This window comes from Lutjanus erythropterus, chromosome 3 (genome assembly GCF_056507025.1).
Source record: "Lutjanus erythropterus isolate fLutEry1 chromosome 3, fLutEry1.hap2, whole genome shotgun sequence".
Classification (NCBI taxonomy): domain Eukaryota; kingdom Metazoa; phylum Chordata; class Actinopteri; order Lutjaniformes; family Lutjanidae; genus Lutjanus; species Lutjanus erythropterus.
Genome location: NC_139319.1, coordinates 21,659,047 through 21,678,391, shown reverse-complemented (window position 1 = coordinate 21,678,391; position 19,345 = coordinate 21,659,047). Strand labels below are relative to the sequence as shown.

The window sequence follows — 19,345 nt, the reverse complement described above, 5'->3', positions numbered from 1 at the left end:
AGAACTCTTTAGTGTCCATCCAGGTAATGTGAAAACATCGAGATCATTCCCACATCCTTTTACCAACACAAATTTAAACTAAAAATGACTTCAAATATTGCTGTTTCTTTGTAAGAACTGGTTCTCTAAATGAGCTATATATAAATTCACATTGGCACCGAAATTGCACCTCTTCTTGCCCCTTTCATTTTCATTGATTTGACAGATTATCATTCAGATGGTGTGATACAGAAACTTTGGATTGCTCTGTTGATCACAGACTGATCCTCAATAAGAAAAAAGGCCTTCATCTCCACAGCTCAATCAATACAACACACAAAAAAGGAACTAACATACCACAACAAAAGTTCTAATAAAATATTAATCTCATCTACTAATAGGTCAATATACAATTATCACTTTCGTCTTCCACAAAACAATTACAGTACATGGAATCATCTGAACGTGATTGAAACCTCTTTTGTTTATGCTGTGTATATTGTTTTTTTAATGACTACACTTGTTATATCCGGTCTGTATGGCAGCAGAACAGTTCATTTCACATGTTACATAAAGGGACAGACATATAGTTTATATAAGAAGACTGGACTATTTGCTGGCTGGGGTGAGTGTGTAATCTAATCTTAGGCCTGGATGTAAACACAGAAGATGAATTCACAGCATTAAAACCAATATGCCATGTTACTGAACACCAAATCCTCATTCAATTTACCCATATAACTTCAATAAATGTAATCAATCTGCTGGTTTAAATGTGCTATTAAAACAAATGATATGAAATCGTTACTGGCACTGCTAAAGAGTTGTATAGTGGAAAGTGTGGAATGTTTTAGAGAGCCTGAAGAACCCCCCCACCCTTCATCATTACTCAGCAAGCACTCCAACAAGAAATGAACCTGCCCAAAACACACTCCTCCCTTCTTCCCAAACTCATGTGACACATTCCTTCATTTTGAGTTCCTGTCTGAGTTTCTGCAGATCAGTCAGCACCAGGGCTGGGATCAAGTACTGACTCACAACAGTAACAGACCTTCTGATTAGAGACATAGAGCTGATGTATCAACATGCTGATATTGTCAAATGATATTATCAGTCAGAATAGGCTTATTATAAACAGACTGTATCAGTATAGCTTTCATGTTTGAGAAAGAATTGTGATTTATTTATTGTTATTAAATCTCCTATTTCCTGATCAAATGCTTTGTAACTGTAAGACATCTTGCCACAATCTATGTCTTTGTCAAAACCAACTAAAGCTGAAAAATACATGCAGAAACTGTTAATTTTGTATGTTTATGTAAAAAAAAAGGCAATTTGTACCAATGTATCATCAGATTTTTGCAACTTTAAAATGTCATGTCAGTATTGGCCTCATCAATCCAGTATCAGTTGGGCTCTAGTAATAGGAATCATAGCAAGATCCACCCCAAAACACAATGGCATTAAAATAGGGGAAAAAAAAGCAAAAGATATCTGAATAGAAGTTGACAGGGAGATGGTGCCATCCTGGTCACAGTCACTAGCTAACTGTGCAGCTCCAGTCAGAGCAGGCGGGTGAGTGCTGGGTCTCTAGCTCCACTGCTAGTCAATAGGTGGCGCTGGAGGCTCTCTGCCATCGCTCTGCAAACCAATATAAAAAATATCACAGTTGAGTTCTGATATCCCTGCAACATACATACTATATTAGTATGCCAGAAAAAAAATTAGTATGTCAAATGCAGAAGCCCGGTATAGTAGCTGGCCACACTGACAAATATGCCAAGAGCTCAGACAGATGACAGCTAATTAGCGGGGCTCCAAATTGCATATTTTTTTCTTTTTACTTCATATTTTGTGCAACCCACTACATTGGATGCATGTTGCATGAGCAAGTGAGTACCAGTTCAAGGTGCAATGTTATGACGAAGGAGTACGTCCCAATTTTTTACATGCTGCATACAACAGTATGTACGTTGTTAAGGCAGCTGCAGTACATACTAAACGTAAAAAGAAAAAGTAATGCAATTTAGAACACAGCTTAAAGTAAAAATTCTGCACTTTTTATGCTGATGTCCATTCAGGGCTGATGGTAAAGAAACTCCTCAGTGTGTGCTATACTGACCAAGAAAACCGAGTTCTCCTGTTCACCAAACTGTGCCAGCAGTGCTTACTTGCACCAGAAAGCAGCTCATGCAAGCTTCTGACATCCCAAGCCCTAGACTATATCTATTACTTTGTTGGCTAAAACGTAGCATTAGGTGACAAAAACTTTCACCTAGCTACTCAGAGGTGAAAAGTAGAAATCCATGCTGAAATAGCCAGTGATGTCACTGTATGCAGGAAGAACAACAGATTTTGCAGGAGAATTCAGTTTTCTTGGTCAATATAGCATGCACAGGAACACAACAATAAAATGTGAACTTATCAAAGCAGCAAATGTTTATCTGGACGTATACCATTCAAGGTCTGAGTCACTGTTAAAGTACAGCTCCAGTTCACATCACAGAATAAACATTTAGTTTCTGGTTCTTAATTTTGTGAGAGAATTCTCTTCACAAATATTGATTTCACAACCTTCAAATATAGCAACTGTATAAATTATGCCTACATTTGATAGCTGTTTGACTTGACTAGCATAGAAAACAGTTCTTGAAACAGACTAGTTTAAAACGAATTCAAAAATACCCACTGCCCTACAAAGCCCAGAGTTCACAAGCTAAAACAAAATCAAACAAACCAAAAGATATTGACACAACATGGCAATGTCGCAGCCTGTGTCTGGTCAGGATGGTTGACATTCAAAATGAACAAAGATCAATTGGGCCTTTCTTAAAGGGAGACATTTTAATACGTTACAGCAAAACCACAGGTGTTAATAATAACATTAATGAGGGCTGAATTCCATTTAGCTGCTTCAGTTGTGCATGCTGGTTCACCGTCACACTGTCATGACTTACTGAGGCACTTCAATAGAATAGATACTGTTACTGTTATTAGTAACACCTCTGCTGTTCCCATTTATGACAAGTGAAAATGTTTGCTGTGAAAAAGGGGGATATAAAAGAAAAAAAAAATGACAATACAACTTCAATAACACTGACTAACAACAGAAAAAGTAAGCCACAGGTATTTGCAGTCATGACTGCACATTTAGCCCAAAAAAACTATATGATACACGATAGGAGCAATGCATTTCCCTCAGCTTCTGAGTGGTAATAAAAGATCCATGACCCTATACTTTTATGGGCTGAGTGTATCACAAACAGCACAAGTAAAACGCACCCTGGGCGCACAGCTTTTTTTCCTTCTTTTTAACAGTTACTATAAATTTAGGCATATGAATGCTTGTTTGTGCACATTTCTCAGTATTTAAAGGGGTAACATGTAAGATGTGGCCACATGTCAAAGGTAAGTCCTGTAGTTAGTCAACTAGCTGCTGTTAGCTCAGCTAACCCTGCTGAGTCTGGCTGGACCGGCAGCTCGGAGCACTGGGAGGGTGTTTGTGTTTACACTGTGGGCAACGGAACCGAGCTCAGCAGCCTCTCATCAAGCATGGCTGGACTGGGGCTAAACACAACCTCTGAGATCGACACAGCTTGATGACAGGGAATTAAGTACTGAGGTGATTTACTACAGCCCCAACCAGTACTCTGATTCTAAGAGTGATGAGGATGACAGGTGGGCACAGGAGAGACAGGAGGCGGAGAGGTGCGAGAACGAGACTGGTCATCAGAGAGAATTCAGGAGCCTGAATGTTTTCACGTCCAGTGTGGTGAACTAAGGATTTATTTGTGATCAAACCACATTTGGTGATTGTTGAACAGTGGAAACGCAAACAAAGGCGTTTTTGGTCAATTTTACTTTGTTTGTGTTGAGTTTGTTTTAAGAACAAACTTGTTTGATAAAAGAGAGAAACTTGAATTCAGAATCTGTATGGTTTAGTAAAGACAACAGGTGGAAGAACACTTCCTTTCTTATCATGGTAAGTTCAGTCGATATCTCTGCAACACAATACAGAGGTCAATGTCATAATATCATAAATGTTTTTATCTTTACAATCGGTTGATGTTAGTTCATTTTTTTAACGTTTTAAAATTCTGTCCATATCTTACACTTTGCAGCTTTAATCTTTAAAAAAGAGGCTCTAGGAGATGCTCCCATAGTTCAGTTGGTAGAGCGTTCGCCCCATGTACTGAGACTGTTGGTCCTCTGCAGCGATCGCTGGTTTGATTCACGCCTGTGGCCCATTTGCTGCATGTCATTGGCCCTCTCTCTACCCCTTCCTGTCATATCTTCAGCTGTCCCTATCCAATTAAAGGCAAAAGCCCAAAAAATAATCTTAAAAATAAATAAATAAATAAATAAAAATAAAAAGAGGCTCTATAATGGTTCTAACTTTACAAGAAATAGGCCTAATAACTAGCATGCAGCAAATTCAGCACTACCTTAGCTAATAACATTGGTTTCTTCTTTTGGTTGCTCATTTTTATTTCTTAATTCAGGGTTACAACTTTTCATCCAATAAATATCTTTCATCCTTTTTCAATTTTTTCTTAGTAAATGATCACACAGGCAATTTGTCTCTCATTCAAGAACATGCAAAACCGATTTTAATTGAAATAATTACTACTATTTTGTGGTAAAATGTCATGGTAAACAAAAACAGGGCAGTACTGGACCGACATTTAAAATGTTATCACTATGTAGGTGGGAGTGTGATCAGTACTGACATTGTGGGGTCCTGTAGCTTTGCCTGCAGGTCGAGGGCCCCTGAGACTGGATGGACGCAACAAGAACAGAAGCAGGGCCAGCACAATCCATCCCATGAGAACCATGGGGAATGTAAGGTCACCTCCTCCACCGACTGGACCGCTGGGACCTGGCACTGAAAACAAATCACATATCATTGCACTTCACACATGTAAGCAACACTAATGTTTATCATTTGAGAACATGCTTGGAATGCAGCCATGCTTCAACATGATATGACATTATGAAAAAAACATAACATCTATAATGTGGCCATACATACATTCCTGAGGGCAGTCTGTGTCTGTGCAGTAGGACTGAGATTGCCTGAGCTGAAAGAGAAATTACAGAAGGAACAAAGTAGATGTCACACAAGAGAAAAGAAGGGAAAATAACATTATTCCTTCTTCACCTCCATGACAAATGACTTCTTTACTCGGGTTACCACTGTTCTCATCGAAGGAGCAAGACAATACAAGTGACCTATAAAAACACTGCTGACAAAACCTTGTGACATACACCTTAAGAGTTCCTTGTCACAATCAGGACCACCTGTGGGAAAACAAGCAAAGCCACTCTTTCTCTTGAGTCCATCTCAATCCGACACAATTCAAAGTGCTCCACAGAATGCCAAACTAGCAAAATACTTCCCTGGCACTAATGATGCCTGTAATAGATGTGCTGCTACCCCTTCTAATATTGCACATGCCCTCTGGTCATGTTCAAAATAAACAGAACTTTGGAAAAACATTTTCAAAATTAAGTCATTCTTTAAACTGGAAAGAAATCAAATTCTCTATTCGGGGTTAACAAAGAAATTTAATATTACATTACAGCTTGTCCTCCCCTATTTTGATTAAGCAATCCCAGCCCTTATCGCTTAGAAATGCACTTTCCCATCATTTTGTATCCAACTGTACTTTTGTTCCAGCGTCACGTACTTGAATTCTTGAAGATGCTGCAAATGCATTATCATGTGTGCGTGCCGTATGCTATATTAAGGCTGTGTAGGTATCACAATACAAGGGTTATATTTCAATATATTGTGATATCATAAACAAGATGATATATGGATATGTGGATAAAATCTAAGTTGAAAATTTTCTGTTTTTTATGCAGCTAGAACAGTGAGGATCTATTTAGCTGCTATACCATTTAGTAGTCATTGGGTTTAAACACAACACAAAATTAACCACTGATATAAATATTTGCATGTACCATGATCACAATACAGTGTCTTTTAGAATCAGTGCCACCACACATAATATCACCATACTCAAGTGTATCAATATTATCTTGCAGCCTAATAATATATCCTACAAAACACTAAGCCATCTTGGAAAATTGTACTGATTGGAGAGTGGGTGTTTTTTTTATTTATTTATTTTATGTTACTTTAGTCTTTGTTTCCTTATCTGTATGTACATCTGTGTTTCTGTTTGAAGATATACAAAACTGGACACATTTGTACTTTCAGATGCTGTGCAAATATGATGTGATGTCCCAATTAACAAACAAAGAGTTCCTTATTAAATTAGGCATACAGACATAAGTCCCTCTCACAGCTCACTCTTACCAACAGCATATATTCAGACAGATGATGCAAAGCACCACCTGAATTCTGTCTGCCTCCTGAAAAGTACCGTAAGGTTCTGAATGGCAAAGGCTGTGCAAACTCTTTAGTTATTTGGGCAACACCCTTTCCTTCCTGCAGGCAAATCAGATTTCCCCTAGAGTGGCTTCGAGGTCTGAGCCAACTGCAGCTTGCCATGCAAGTTACACCTGTGCGCAAAGAGCCAATGAGGTCACCTGGAAACTGACGCAACAATAATTACAAGGTATTATCTTTCATTAATGTGGATTCTCTGCATAATTTTGATCTAATCTTTAACAACACAATTTCCATCAACAAGAGACAGAGAATGCTGTGAAGTACAGTGCAAACCTGACAGTGCACACTGCTACAGAATGAGACATCTTTGTGTGGCAGAGCTGATAGGCACTTAAGACAAACACTGAGCAGGAACCAGGATATGTTGGCTCAGTGTCAGTTGTCGGCTTTTCACTTCCTTCTTTACAGACTTTCGTTTACTTGCTATGTTTCTAATGTTAATCTGCGTCTTTCTCTCGACTTCAGCAGGAGATATTTTTACTTCACACAGCATTCTTGGAATACTTTGACACATCCCTGCACCTAAGCTCTGTTACAATCAAGTCTACCACTTAAGACTTCAAGTCAGTTCCACAACTTACCAGGTTGATGAGGCGCCTCATAGCATACTCATGGGTGCAGACGCACTCACAAGGGTCAAAGCCTCCCTCTGCCATGTCTCACCAAACGATGTCCACCTTGAAACAAGACAAAACACCTGTGTGCAACTAGGATGTACACGAACAAGTGAGAGAAACCTAATGCTGCCTGTTGTCAGTGCTGTGCTCTATTGTTGTCTTTTCACAGCCACACACAGATTAAAGGGAGGAGACTGCTCAGTTAAGGACAGTCAGCAGACTTTGTGGCTCTATTACCTTTCTGCATGAGGACTTTTACAGTCACCTCCCTTCATGTTTGCATTTTGACACATCATGACAAAATAAAATAAACAGATACTGGATTTTAAGGCAGTATTGATATTTGTTTACCTGAATTTCTATCTTACTTAATCTTTTTTTTCAGTAACATACAAACCTGATACCAAAAAATGTTGAAACCATAAACAAAAACAGAATGCAATCATTTGCAAACAAATTGTGTCTAGCAGCAATTGTTTTGCAAAGTGTTTCTAAGCCCATATTCTTTATACTATTGTGTATTTCACAAAGTGAAGAACCTCGTCCAATCCTTGCTTGTAAAATAATTGAGCCTTTGGGGGATGTCCCCTTAAAAGTCAATGATGATACTATCACCTGTTACCAGTTAACCTCTTTACCTGTGGAACGGTCCAAACAGGTGTTTTTTGGACATTCCACAACTTTCCCAGTCTTCTGTTGCCCTGTCCCAACTTGTTTGAAATGTCTTGCTGTTATCAAATTCAGAATAAGCATATATTAAGAAAAAACAATAAAGGTGGTGATGTAAAACATTTAAATGTTTCTGCTTGTACTATTTTCAATTGTATACAGCATATATCAAAAAGGATTCGTTTTTTTAATTGTATAAAAAATCAAAAAAATCAAATACAATATATGTAAAATTGTTTTAATTTAAAGAACTGTGATTAAGATGTGCACAGAGCTGTACGCTTTCCAGTTGAGAAATACATTTTTACTGTTACACACTATATAATGAATGGAGGTGTTTCTTCTGTTTTTTGCCTTGTGTTTGCACTTTTTTTGTCCTGTCCTTCCCACTGTTTTGTCTTGGCACCTTATGTTGTCTGTAACTAATTCTACATAACCTTAAGACACAACTTTGGCCTTTCTGTTCTGCAATTTTTTTGTTCTTTATCTGCCAACTTACTGTATGTGCCTTAAACAATATATTTGCATATTTGCAATAAGCTTATTATTGCCGGACATATCGGCCTAGCCCATTTATTTATATTTTTCTATACCTGTCTGTCGATGATACAATAAAGTAAAAAGTCAGATATTTTTTATTTCCTCCGTGAATTTAACTTTTTTCCCCCACAATTAAGTATCAATCACTGCGTGTCCCGCACAAAGCTGTACAACTCTTTATGTAAATAACAGATTGTACATATTTTTTGAGAATTTTTTTAGTAAGATGTTTCACATTGTCAGGTCCTTGTTAGGTATTTTTTGACTTGAAGCATTTTTTTTTTAAAAAATAAATCTTTTTCTACTTACTATGTATGATAGGCACCAATTCAACGAGGCAAAGTCACGTATGTATAAACCTACTTGGCAATAAACCTGATTATGAAAAATGCTAAAACATAAACGGTTAAAAAACATGAGTGCCAGTGCACATTAACTCGTCACTGGCATATTGTACAAAGTAGTTATACACTAATATTTTGACTCCGTTGAAAATCTACTTGTAACATGCACACGTTATATTTTCCATGGGTGGCTGCCTGCATATTTGTGGAGTGACGAAGAAATCAAGTGGCCAGTTCATCTGGACTCTGCTGAAAGAGCCAATAAAAGGCAGCTATCATCTGTTCCAACAAAACCCTTGAATTCTGCACCAACATAACACTGCACTTAAACTATTTTAGCTAATGTTAGACTAGCTTCTTGCTAGCGCAGCCAGTCGACCGAGTAAAAACTCACAGCGCTGTCTTTTTTCGAGCGTTAATAATGAACATATGATTAGAAGCAGATGTGACAACAGACGGCATCGAAACACGACTTACTTTGAGCTGTGCAGACGTTGAGAAGCCGTTGAATGTGTGTTAAAGGGCCTGTGCTGCTCCACTGTTGTACTGTTGTTCCCCTCAGAACCCGTTAGTCTGCAGACATGTCAACCTACCGTCTGTGTTTTGTTTAATGCACGTGAGCCACTATTCCTCACCACTGACATCCGGGAACTCAGTGGGGGAGTGGGCGGGGACAGCAGGCACGCACTGGCCGCTTTAAATGTCTGTTATTGGTCTAAAAGATTGATGGACGGGTCTTTGGGCCAATCATAGCAAGAAACGATTATAACGTCTGGATAGTAAACAAACAGTCCAGCTGCCTATCATCATACAGAGGCAGATGGACCGAACTCCCACATCTGTACAGTTGTGTAACCAAATACTTTGTTACTGAGCTTATGTTAAATTTTTACGTATCTGTACTTTGTTCGAGTATTTATTTTCTGGCAACTTTTACTTTTACTCACTACATTTTAAAACAGATATCTGTACTTTTTGCTCCTTATACATTTTCAAAACCAGCTCATGACTTCAGTTTTGAATGGAGATGCTAACTAACTAACTAATTAACTAACTAATATCTGATTTGACAGATTGTCAAAACACTTTATTTTAATTATTCAGCAAAATGCTCTATAAAAGATGAAGTATGTTAGTGAATAAAAATAAAAATAAATAAAAATATAAATGAAACATTTGAGGGGCATTCTTTAATTTTATTTTGTATCAGTCCACATCATAACAATACGTAAAAATGCATAAGACAGCAAAAGACATAAAAAGATGTCACATGACTGATAAGACATAACAAAACAAAAAAGACATAAAAGAAAACAAGGGAAAAAATGACATAATAAGCCAAAAAAAAAAAAAAAAAAGAGAGGCCAAAAGATAAAGATAAAATAACATAAAGACAAAGCAGGACGAAATCAGTAAGAGAGGGAGTCATGACCACAGAGAAAAAGTGAAGTTCAGTTAGTTTACCGCAGAAGCAGCTGGTAGAAATGTCTTTCAGATAGCTACTTTTTACATTTATACTTTTCACCTTACATACAAAACATTAAATCGGCATTAGCCATTGGTATATAGGCATAAGAAAATTCAATATACTTTAAAAATTAAGGAAAAATTAGACAATAAAAGCAAGGTGAAATGCAAACAAATAGTTATAGAATACTGTAAAAAGAGGTTGTATATCAACTTCATTAGAAAGGTGCTGTAAACAGTGATGTTTTAAGCCCTGATTTAAATGAGCTGATAGTTTCAGCTTGTATTCAGGAAGTTTGTTCCACAGGTGGGGAGCATAGAAACTAAAAGCCTCTTCACCTTGCTTGGTTTTGATCCTAGGAATACTGAGTAAACCTGTTCCAGATGGCCTGAGGGGTGGTAGTGCTTCATGATGTAACAAGTAAATCAGCAGTCCAAGACCATTTAGTGCTTTATAGATGAGTAATAGCTATGAAGTAGTCAATAGCAGCCTTGCTTTCACCAGATACAACTTGAAAATGTGGATTTCATAAGAATCCATCATTAATACTAAATGATATCATAAAAAATACAACAATAAGATGGGGCATTGTTGTATAATTAATATTTTGACCTTGACTTCAGTAAGATTTTGAAAGCAGGATTTTTTACTTGTAAAAGGAAATATTAAGATTGTTTTGCTGAAAATTTATTTCATTCAACTGTAGCCATGCTGCAATTTCTTCCATTTTACAGAGTTGCAGTCTGCCAGGCGCTCAAGATGCCAATAAACAAAAAATAACATGCAAGCTTCCAGCTGTAAACATTTACCAACATTTCCTTAGACACCATCATGTTATCGATTCTTAGTTTGGGTTTAATATATACATATATTTTGCTTTTATTTTGTGTTTTTTATAGTTAGGTGAAAGTTTACTGTTTCAGTGGATTTATATAATTTTGAACAATTAAGTGAAACTGTAAAATACCCTGCTTTCATTACATATCCTTTATCACATTTTTGTGGGGCCACTGCAAAAAAAAAATCATGTTTATGTATCGGTTGATATATTGATATTGGAATATTTTTTTACCCTCCTTACTATTGGTATCGGCATCCGGCCCAAAAATCCAGTATCTGACAGGCTCTAATTTGTATATTCATGGTCATTAATTCCTAAAAAATCCATATAAAACAACATGTTACTGGCTAATATGGAACAATGGAATTATACATTACTTTTCTTTGTTTGGATAGCGCATTATTTATCTGCCGTCCAGCTCTCTAAATATTGTCATTGGGCGTTGAATATCAGTCAACCACTATTTACAATGGCAACTGAACTGTAAAGTTTAGTTGGATCTGAAGTGCCAGAGATTGTGGGGTGATTCTGTTAACAGTTGAAGTGTCAGTTGTTATGACAGCGGTACTGAACCTGACATTTTTATTCCCTTACTTTTGTTTTTTTTCCCTTGATAAAAACAAACAAACAAAAACACAGTCCCCAATCCCAAAAGGACATCATTGTCAGATGTAAAATCATGTAGGTGAATGAAGCTGCTGGTTAGCAGTGCTAGAAATCAGATGTGTTGAGCACATGATGAGAAATGTCCTGAAGGCGAGTTTCAATGTAGCAGAGCTCATTAATGAAAGTTCCAGTTTCTCCTCCATGTAGCCGCTCTCACTGTGTGTGTCTGTGCATGTTCTGGATTGACTGACTGAGGCTGTGCGCTGGCTGGCAGCAGGCGGGCAGTCGACAGTAACGGTGAGCTGCTGCCTCTGAAGTGAAAAGAAGCGGTGGACGCCGGTGAAAGTGAAAGGAGGGCTTCACAACTGTAAAAAGCACCGAGCAGGCAGTCCCCACACAGACAGACAACATTGGGAGAGAGGCCCCGGGTCTTGCTTCGAGGCAGCAGCAGCAGCAGCAGACACAGCCATGGCTAACATCGCGGTCCAAAGGATCAAGCGGGAGTTCAAAGAAGTTCTCAAAAGCGAAGAGGTATGTTTACGTTACAGCCTATTTTTACTTCGATTCAGCTCCTCTTTTGTTAGTGTTTCAACTCACTTAAAATGTAAAGTGTGTGTAGCCGTTATGACAGAGACCAAAATTACCTTTGCTAACGTCAGGTCCCACTCCTCCTGTGTTGCAGTAGGTCAGGCCTAAACAGGAGAACTTTAGCTAGCTTTAGCTCGTCGTGTCTAGAAGGGAACTCTAGATTTCCTCAACTCTCGCGAAATTTGCACGCGTTGTTTCTTCACTGTGCACGAAGTCCAAACTAATGATGTTTGATCGTATGGCAATCCTGCGGTTAAGATTTCGGTAGGATGTTGGTACAGAAAACACTGGGCCGGGTTAAGGGAAAGATCATGATTTGGGTTTAAATGATCACTCTCGCGAGACCTTTCGCGAGTCTGGGTTTCCCTTCTAGGCACCACCGATTTAGCTTAATATTAGCGTCTGGTCGAATCTCTCCTGTTATGTCAGGTGGGTGTGTTCAGGAAACACCGGGGATTCAGCTTTGTCAACTGACAGGCCCTCTGTTTCAAACAAATAATACCGCATACCTTTGTCTTATTACCTTACTAAAATAAACCTACTTTGTATGGGCTATAGCACACGCCTCATACAAGCTACCGCGGCAGTTACATCAGTTACTGACAGCCTGGGTTGCTTGCTAACGTTATTTGACATATCATCCACAGTTAGCATTAGCTTGTGTTATGCTATTAATATTCACCAAGATAACATACTTATTAACCCTTAATCAACTGTTGGTTTACATTGGGAATGGTTGCTGTCATTTAAAATGTTTATTTTGTCATTTTACTACCTGTCAAGTGTAGTTATTGTTGGTTTGTTGTTAACTTTCACTGGCTTGGCTCTACTAGCAAGCTATCTATAGAATGTGGCTAACGTAGTTAAATGACCTAACGCTCCCTGTACAACTCTGTAACAACTTTGTTTTTAACAGTTGTACTTTTAACAACCATAATGTCTGTGGCTTCACATTTTGTCAGTAAAAGTGTGTGGTTTCATACTTGACAGAGTCATGCCAAGTAGGGATGCACGATATATATCTTTTTTGGCCGATACGGTAACTGATATTTAACTTCTTATGGACGATACTTACAGGGCAGTTTTGTATTTTAAAGACAAGTTAATACAATCTGTTTTTATTTGCACACCTGAGGGTAAGAATGACCATTGGTACGTGTCCACAGGAGTGTTTATATAGGTGAGGAGATGTTTTCCTTCTCAGCATTGGATGCCTTACATACAACATATATACATAGATACTGCATTTGCCACTTCAGCCTGTTGCTGCAATATGTCAGTGTTGCTGCCATATTGGTATGGGCAAGTCCTACCTGTGAGCAAATTCATGTAAATGAGTGAGCTGCGTTTATAACAATTACAATTCTATATGTATGTATATATGCATTTGTTTTCTGGCCAGTCCTGCCCTGTCCAATATGGTGGTGGCATAGATGGACAATCCAAAGGAAAATACGTCATCTGTGTACATATGCCTATGCCAACAACCACACAAACACTTTTGGCTGCACCTGATTGGACAAACACTTACTTGTAAACTTTTTGCTTATGGACCTCAAAACGGACCAACATGGGTGTACATTAGGTAACTGTCTCTTATAATACGAGTTTACTGCAATGTATTTCTGAAAACATTTGAGGCAGGTATTTAACCACTTAGATGTTAAATCTTAATTTTGGATAAAGTAGCCTAGATCTCAAATTTATGTAAATGGGGACTGGCGATGTGACATCCCATCCCTCAAAACACCCCGCTTTGCTACCAGAATACATTGCACTACTGCTTACGTATACATTGAATGGGAGGTGTGGAAATGACGGATCCTGTGAACATTTGTCAAAAAACTTCAAATGTAGTTTTGTTTTTATAGAACATTTTGTTTAAGAATTCAAATGAAATGCTTCAACATAATATGTCAAATTAGATATTATTGTAGCCATTACTTAACAGCTATTGTTTAATTATTGGAACAATATAAATGTCCCAATATCAGCAGATAATTTATTGGTCCCAATATTTTTCGTGCATCCAAAATGTGAAGACACAGACTGAGAGCTGCAAGTCCATTAAAACAACAAGGTAATTCGTTGTATCCCTCTCATTTGTCTCAACCCATAGACAAGTAAAAACCAGATAAAAGTAGATTTGGTGGATGAGAACTTCACAGAGCTGAGGGGGGAGATAGCAGGTCCTCCAGACACACCATATGAAGGTATTCTCACTCATCTGTGTTATAATGACCTGACAACATATTTGCTACAAGACTTTATGATTTGTTGTGCTAAAACATTTTTTCACTTCTTTCCAAGGTGGCAGATATCAGCTTGAAATAAAAATCCCAGAAACCTATCCTTTTAACCCACCCAAGGTATGTGCTTCTCCCTCTTGAATGCATTTACATGCACATTGTTATCCTGTTTAGCATCATGGTTTTGGAGTAAATCTGGGATCTCATTTAGAAAACAAACTTCAATCTCAAATATGACTTACGCAGAAAACCACATTTGATGTTGGAATGATGTTATCTCTGAGTAAAGTCTAGACTTGACAAAAGTGATTTTTCTGCTGGTTATGTCAGGGTATTGAAGTTTGAGACACATATGTGCCCAAGCCTGTGGTGGTGCACTTTACATCAGCTTTATGAACGATGTGATGGGAATTATTAGTAAAAGCTTTGAGGAATTAACTGTGATACACTCCCAAATAAATTTTTATTTTTCTGCATTAAAAAGGGGAAGGTGCCGTCAATTTCAAGTTAATTTGAGTTTTATAGATCATAGGTGCATAAGTAACAAATTGGCTTTTTAGAACCTGTGTTAACAAAGCTTTTTATGCTCACTATATTTTATGAATCAAACGTAAGCACACTGTCTCAAATAATTATTATCTTTTGAAAATTTTCATGCAAAAATAGCAGAAAATGATATTTTTAGCCTCTGAAATATAGGAGAGATGGACAGTAATTATACATTGCAATATACTTATGATGGCATAGTTTCTTAAAAATCTGTTGATAAACTGTTTGTGGATAAAATGACCAGAGAGGAATGTCTGTGTGTGGCTTATTCACTGAATTAAATATCTAACAAATGTGTTTGTCTGTCATACTGATGCAAAAATCACATAAAAATCACATATTTGTCATAAGGGAGTTCTGCTCATTGACTCATAATATTGGCCACATTGTCCTAATACACCTAGAGATGTAAAAGCAACAGCTGCCACGCCATAAACAGTGCAATGATCATTTGACCGTATATATGTTGCTGTCATACTGCCCAGCCCTTTCAAAAACAAGAATACAACTCAAAACCAGGATACAGGTGTATGCAAATGTACAATTTGTAAGTCACACTTTGCCACATTTCCTGTGCAGTTCCATTTTGCTTCACATAACCTCTCATACCTGTCTTTCTTAGGTGCGTTTCATTACTAAGATCTGGCACCCTAATATCAGTTCTGTGACAGGAGCAATATGTCTGGACATTTTAAAAGACCAGTGGTGAGTGAGATGTATCTGAACCCTGTGACCTACTGTACTCAATGTTCTAGTTTCTTAAAAATGTCTCAAACATGAGTAAAAACACCATCCACTTATCTGCTCCAACTTTGAATCTGTCTCACCCAGGGCAGCTGCTATGACCCTGCGGACGGTGCTGTTGTCTCTACAGGCTCTCCTCGCTGCAGCAGAACCAGATGATCCACAGGATGCAGTAGTAGCAAACCAGGTGAGAAAGATGTTTGTGTGTGTTTTGGTAGGGTGATACTTGCCTTCAAATGTTCAGAACAATTTTAGTGAAAAAGGTGAACACAAGAGTACAAGGGAATTATTTTTTGGTAACAATGTTTATTTTGTGTTGTATCTGTCATATTCACCCAGTGTTGGTCTATAGACCATGAATGGCAGCAACCCATGCTCCTGCATCCTGCCCCACCCCTTTTTTGGTGAAAACAACCACTCTGCTTTGTTGGGCAGTCAATTCAAATTCTTAAGTCTTTGAAAATAAGAAAACCATATTGTTGTTAACTATTACGAGGCCAAATCCTATGACAGGTCAGGTGAGCAACTATGCTATGTCTTTGCCAGTCAGTGATTGAAATATGGATATATTAAAGAAATATGGATCCTTTCAGTCTGCTTCTATCAAAGTGGACAAACCTGACATATACATATGTGTATAATGACTGTACTGAATCATCAGGTAATACATTTCATCTGTCACTTTCTATTTCATGAAGACACTTTATTTTGCTGTTTTGGTACTGTTGAACCAAACTCAAGTATAAAAGCATGTACTTCATGGTGGAGCTATATTTTTTCACTGTAAAAACTTAAGCTACACCATCACTAGACTCTTTTCTGATTCAGTTTGATCTACAGATGCAATCGGCATCTGACACACACACTGACTGGCCACTTTTATAGAGATTGTTTTCACCCAAAGGGGGCTGTAGTTGTGGGATTTGCCATATGGCTGCCTTCATCCATCGTAGACACAGACTCTGTTTCTCTCCCTGTCTGCCTTCATTGTTTGCAGATATTTAAACATTTAATCATACTCACTGAGCTTTGTCTCTCCATCCTCAGTATAAGCAGAACCCAGAAATGTTCAAACAGACCGCAAGGCTGTGGTCTCACGTCTATGCAGGCGCTCCTGTTTCCAGTCCGGACTACACACAAAAAATAGACAAACTCTGTGCCATGGGCTTTGATAAGGTCAGAACCACTTTCTGTTGTTGTTGTTCTGTAATGTTTATGTACTGCATGCATGTTATGGGACAGGAGAGTTGGGAAGCCTGTAGTCTTGCATAGCCAGACCTATCTCCATAATGCTGGAGAATGGCTGCCCACATTATCATTTTTCTGTTGGGTAAAAAAAAATGCTCTGGCTTGTTTGTATCTCTTTTACCAATCACATTTGTCTTTGAGGGTGCAAAACCAAGAATGCAGCAAGGGTGCTCCTCCAAATTAGTGTCAGAGGGAACTTGTTTTGGTGGAAAATTTGCCTGTGGGGAGGTATGCCTGGATATCTGCAGAAGAAAAGATAACATCTGCTAGTTTGTTTATGTTCCTAGCTTTAGCAACCAGGTTAGGTTAACTTGTCATTTCCACATGTTGGTTGCTAGCTTGGAGTTTGTTATTGTCACAGAAACATTACTGATTGACTGTTAGGGGAGCATGTTGTCTTGTCTGAAAAGTAATGCAGAAGTGCAGTGATTCCTGCTGCTGAACTTTGAATATAATCAGTGTGCCGTTGTAGTTGTACTTCACTAACATGGAGGGAGACCAAATGCTCACATTGTTTTTTTGTCATTTTGATGACAATGACAGTAGCCTACAAGCTACATTTACATTACACTAGCCTTTAAAGTTTAGCCCTTGCAGATGCCGCGGAACATAACTGGCAACTCGGCAGTACTGCTGTCTTGGACAAAACTATTGTTAACATGCAGTTCAGGATAACAAGGAGAGCACTTTGGATTGATGTCATATTAACATGAACTGAAAGTCACTCACTCACTTACCCTCTGGATGTCTGTCAGCTGATTTGCTTAGTTATTAAGTTGGAAGTGTTTCTTCCTTTCATCTGAAACATTTGATGTCACTGTTTTCATACTGATTATTGCATATTTATTATTAATCCCTAATAATCCACCTCCAACACAATCGCCTACTTCCTTAGACGTCTGTGTTTACTTTTATTCCTTTCGACGAGTTGAGTCGGAGCTGTGGCTGCAGCTGCACATGTTGCTACCTGACACGTAGTTATTATTGTTCCACCGTGTTTTCTTCTTTCAGTGGTATTTAACTGCTGACTAAGGTACTTGTAGGTGTAAATGGAAGGAGAGATTACATCTCTGAAACCTTTGGTACTTAAAAAAAGCAAAAAAAACAACCACTGTCACATTTCAAAATTTTGGTTTGACACTCAAGGATTGGTTCTCATGACATTCCTTGCCAGAACATATTAGACATTATGTATCAGACGTATCAGCAAATGAAACATGAGGTCTCAGATTGGTCTTGTTCTCATGCTAAGCATGCTTATCTCCTTTTTAAAATCATTCTTCAAGTTTTTATTCACTTGATATAACAAATGGTGCACAGATGACACTAACTTTTTATTCCGTTTCCTCCCTCACACATAGAATGCAGCAATAGCGGCCTTGTCTTCAAAATCCTGGGATGTGGAAACGGCGACAGAGCTGCTCCTCAGCAACTGAAACGCAGCCAGGTGTGAGGATCCCAAACTCCCTTCATCATAGCATCAGCTCCTCCCCGGCACCATTCCACCATTGCCTTTTGTTACACAGACAACACCCCAAACACCACAGCAGTCTGAGCCTTCTTTTCTAACAAGTTTGTTTGCTACAAACTCAACACCGGTAGCACCACAATCGCCAATATGCACACACCACCCTGTTGCCTGTGTCTGTCATCTGTCCTTTATGCCTCTGAGTCTTCGCTGCCACTAACTCAAAATGTGTATCCTTGTAATAAGCCACCAAAAATGTTTAATCATGCATCTTGTCTTCCATGCCCTTTATTCATATTGGCTCTGAAACCTTTTCCACAAATTTCTGTTTCTTAACAATGCAAAGGATCAATTATCTGCCGTCACCTGGTGGATTTTCCAGGGTAAGATGTAAAGAAAATCCTGCACTCTGCTCTCACGGTTCATCACCATTTACTCCCCTCAGCAGCCAGCTGGACCTTCTGTCAGATTCTCCCCTCCTGTGGACATTTAGTAATATAAAGGTCTAGCTGGTCTAAATTAACTTGATTGGATGGTGATCTGCTGGGGCACTGTGATGGATTTTTCCTTTTATCATAGACGCTTCAATCATCTGCAGACATTTGGATGTTGTTGTTTTTTCTGTCTGTAGATTTAGAAAAGATCACACACAGACATCCTCAAACATCTGCACAGAAGGAAAAACAGTTATCTGTAAATAGATGCGTGTAAATTTGAAAATACAATGGGGATATACTTTTTTTCTTACATGGCATTGTAAAACAAATTATTTTAAATATAAACTATGCCTAGTTTACAATTATATGGAGAGATATCTTTTTAAGCTTTTGTGATCCATGAGAAATCCCACTGAATGTCTCTGTTGTGTTCCTTTTTTTTTTTTTTTTTTCTTCTTGAGAGTGTTGTTCAGAGGGTGGCACAGCCAAAAAATCCTGGCCCTGATGGCGTTAGGAGGTGACAGCCCGCTGAGCTCAGGCCCCTGAAGGTCATGACATGCCACCTTTCCCGCTCCAC

At 38.3% G+C, this 19,345-nt stretch overlaps 2 protein-coding genes across 2 annotated transcripts; one reads left to right on the top strand and one right to left on the bottom strand.

The window, feature by feature from the left end:
• Positions 1-329: 329 nt before the first annotated feature.
• On the bottom strand, positions 330-9,219 carry smim14 (small integral membrane protein 14). The gene is made up of 5 exons (XM_084715390.1): positions 9,048-9,219; positions 6,982-7,077; positions 5,012-5,060; positions 4,710-4,864; positions 330-1,620 (listed from the first exon to the last, which is right to left on the bottom strand). Exons 2-5 carry the CDS (start codon positions 7,054-7,056, stop codon positions 1,582-1,584), a joined length of 318 nt encoding a protein of 105 aa, XP_084571516.1. The 5' UTR covers positions 7,057-7,077; positions 9,048-9,219; the 3' UTR covers positions 330-1,581.
• A 2,421-nt stretch (positions 9,220-11,640) lies between these two features.
• On the top strand, positions 11,641-19,133 carry ube2kb (ubiquitin-conjugating enzyme E2Kb (UBC1 homolog, yeast)). The gene is made up of 7 exons (XM_084715389.1): positions 11,641-12,016; positions 14,193-14,286; positions 14,384-14,442; positions 15,494-15,576; positions 15,703-15,802; positions 16,663-16,791; positions 18,225-19,133. The coding sequence occupies exons 1-7, from the start codon at positions 11,954-11,956 to the stop codon at positions 18,297-18,299; spliced, it is 603 nt and encodes a 200-aa protein (XP_084571515.1). The 5' UTR covers positions 11,641-11,953; the 3' UTR covers positions 18,300-19,133.
• The last annotated feature ends 212 nt before the right edge of the window (positions 19,134-19,345 follow it).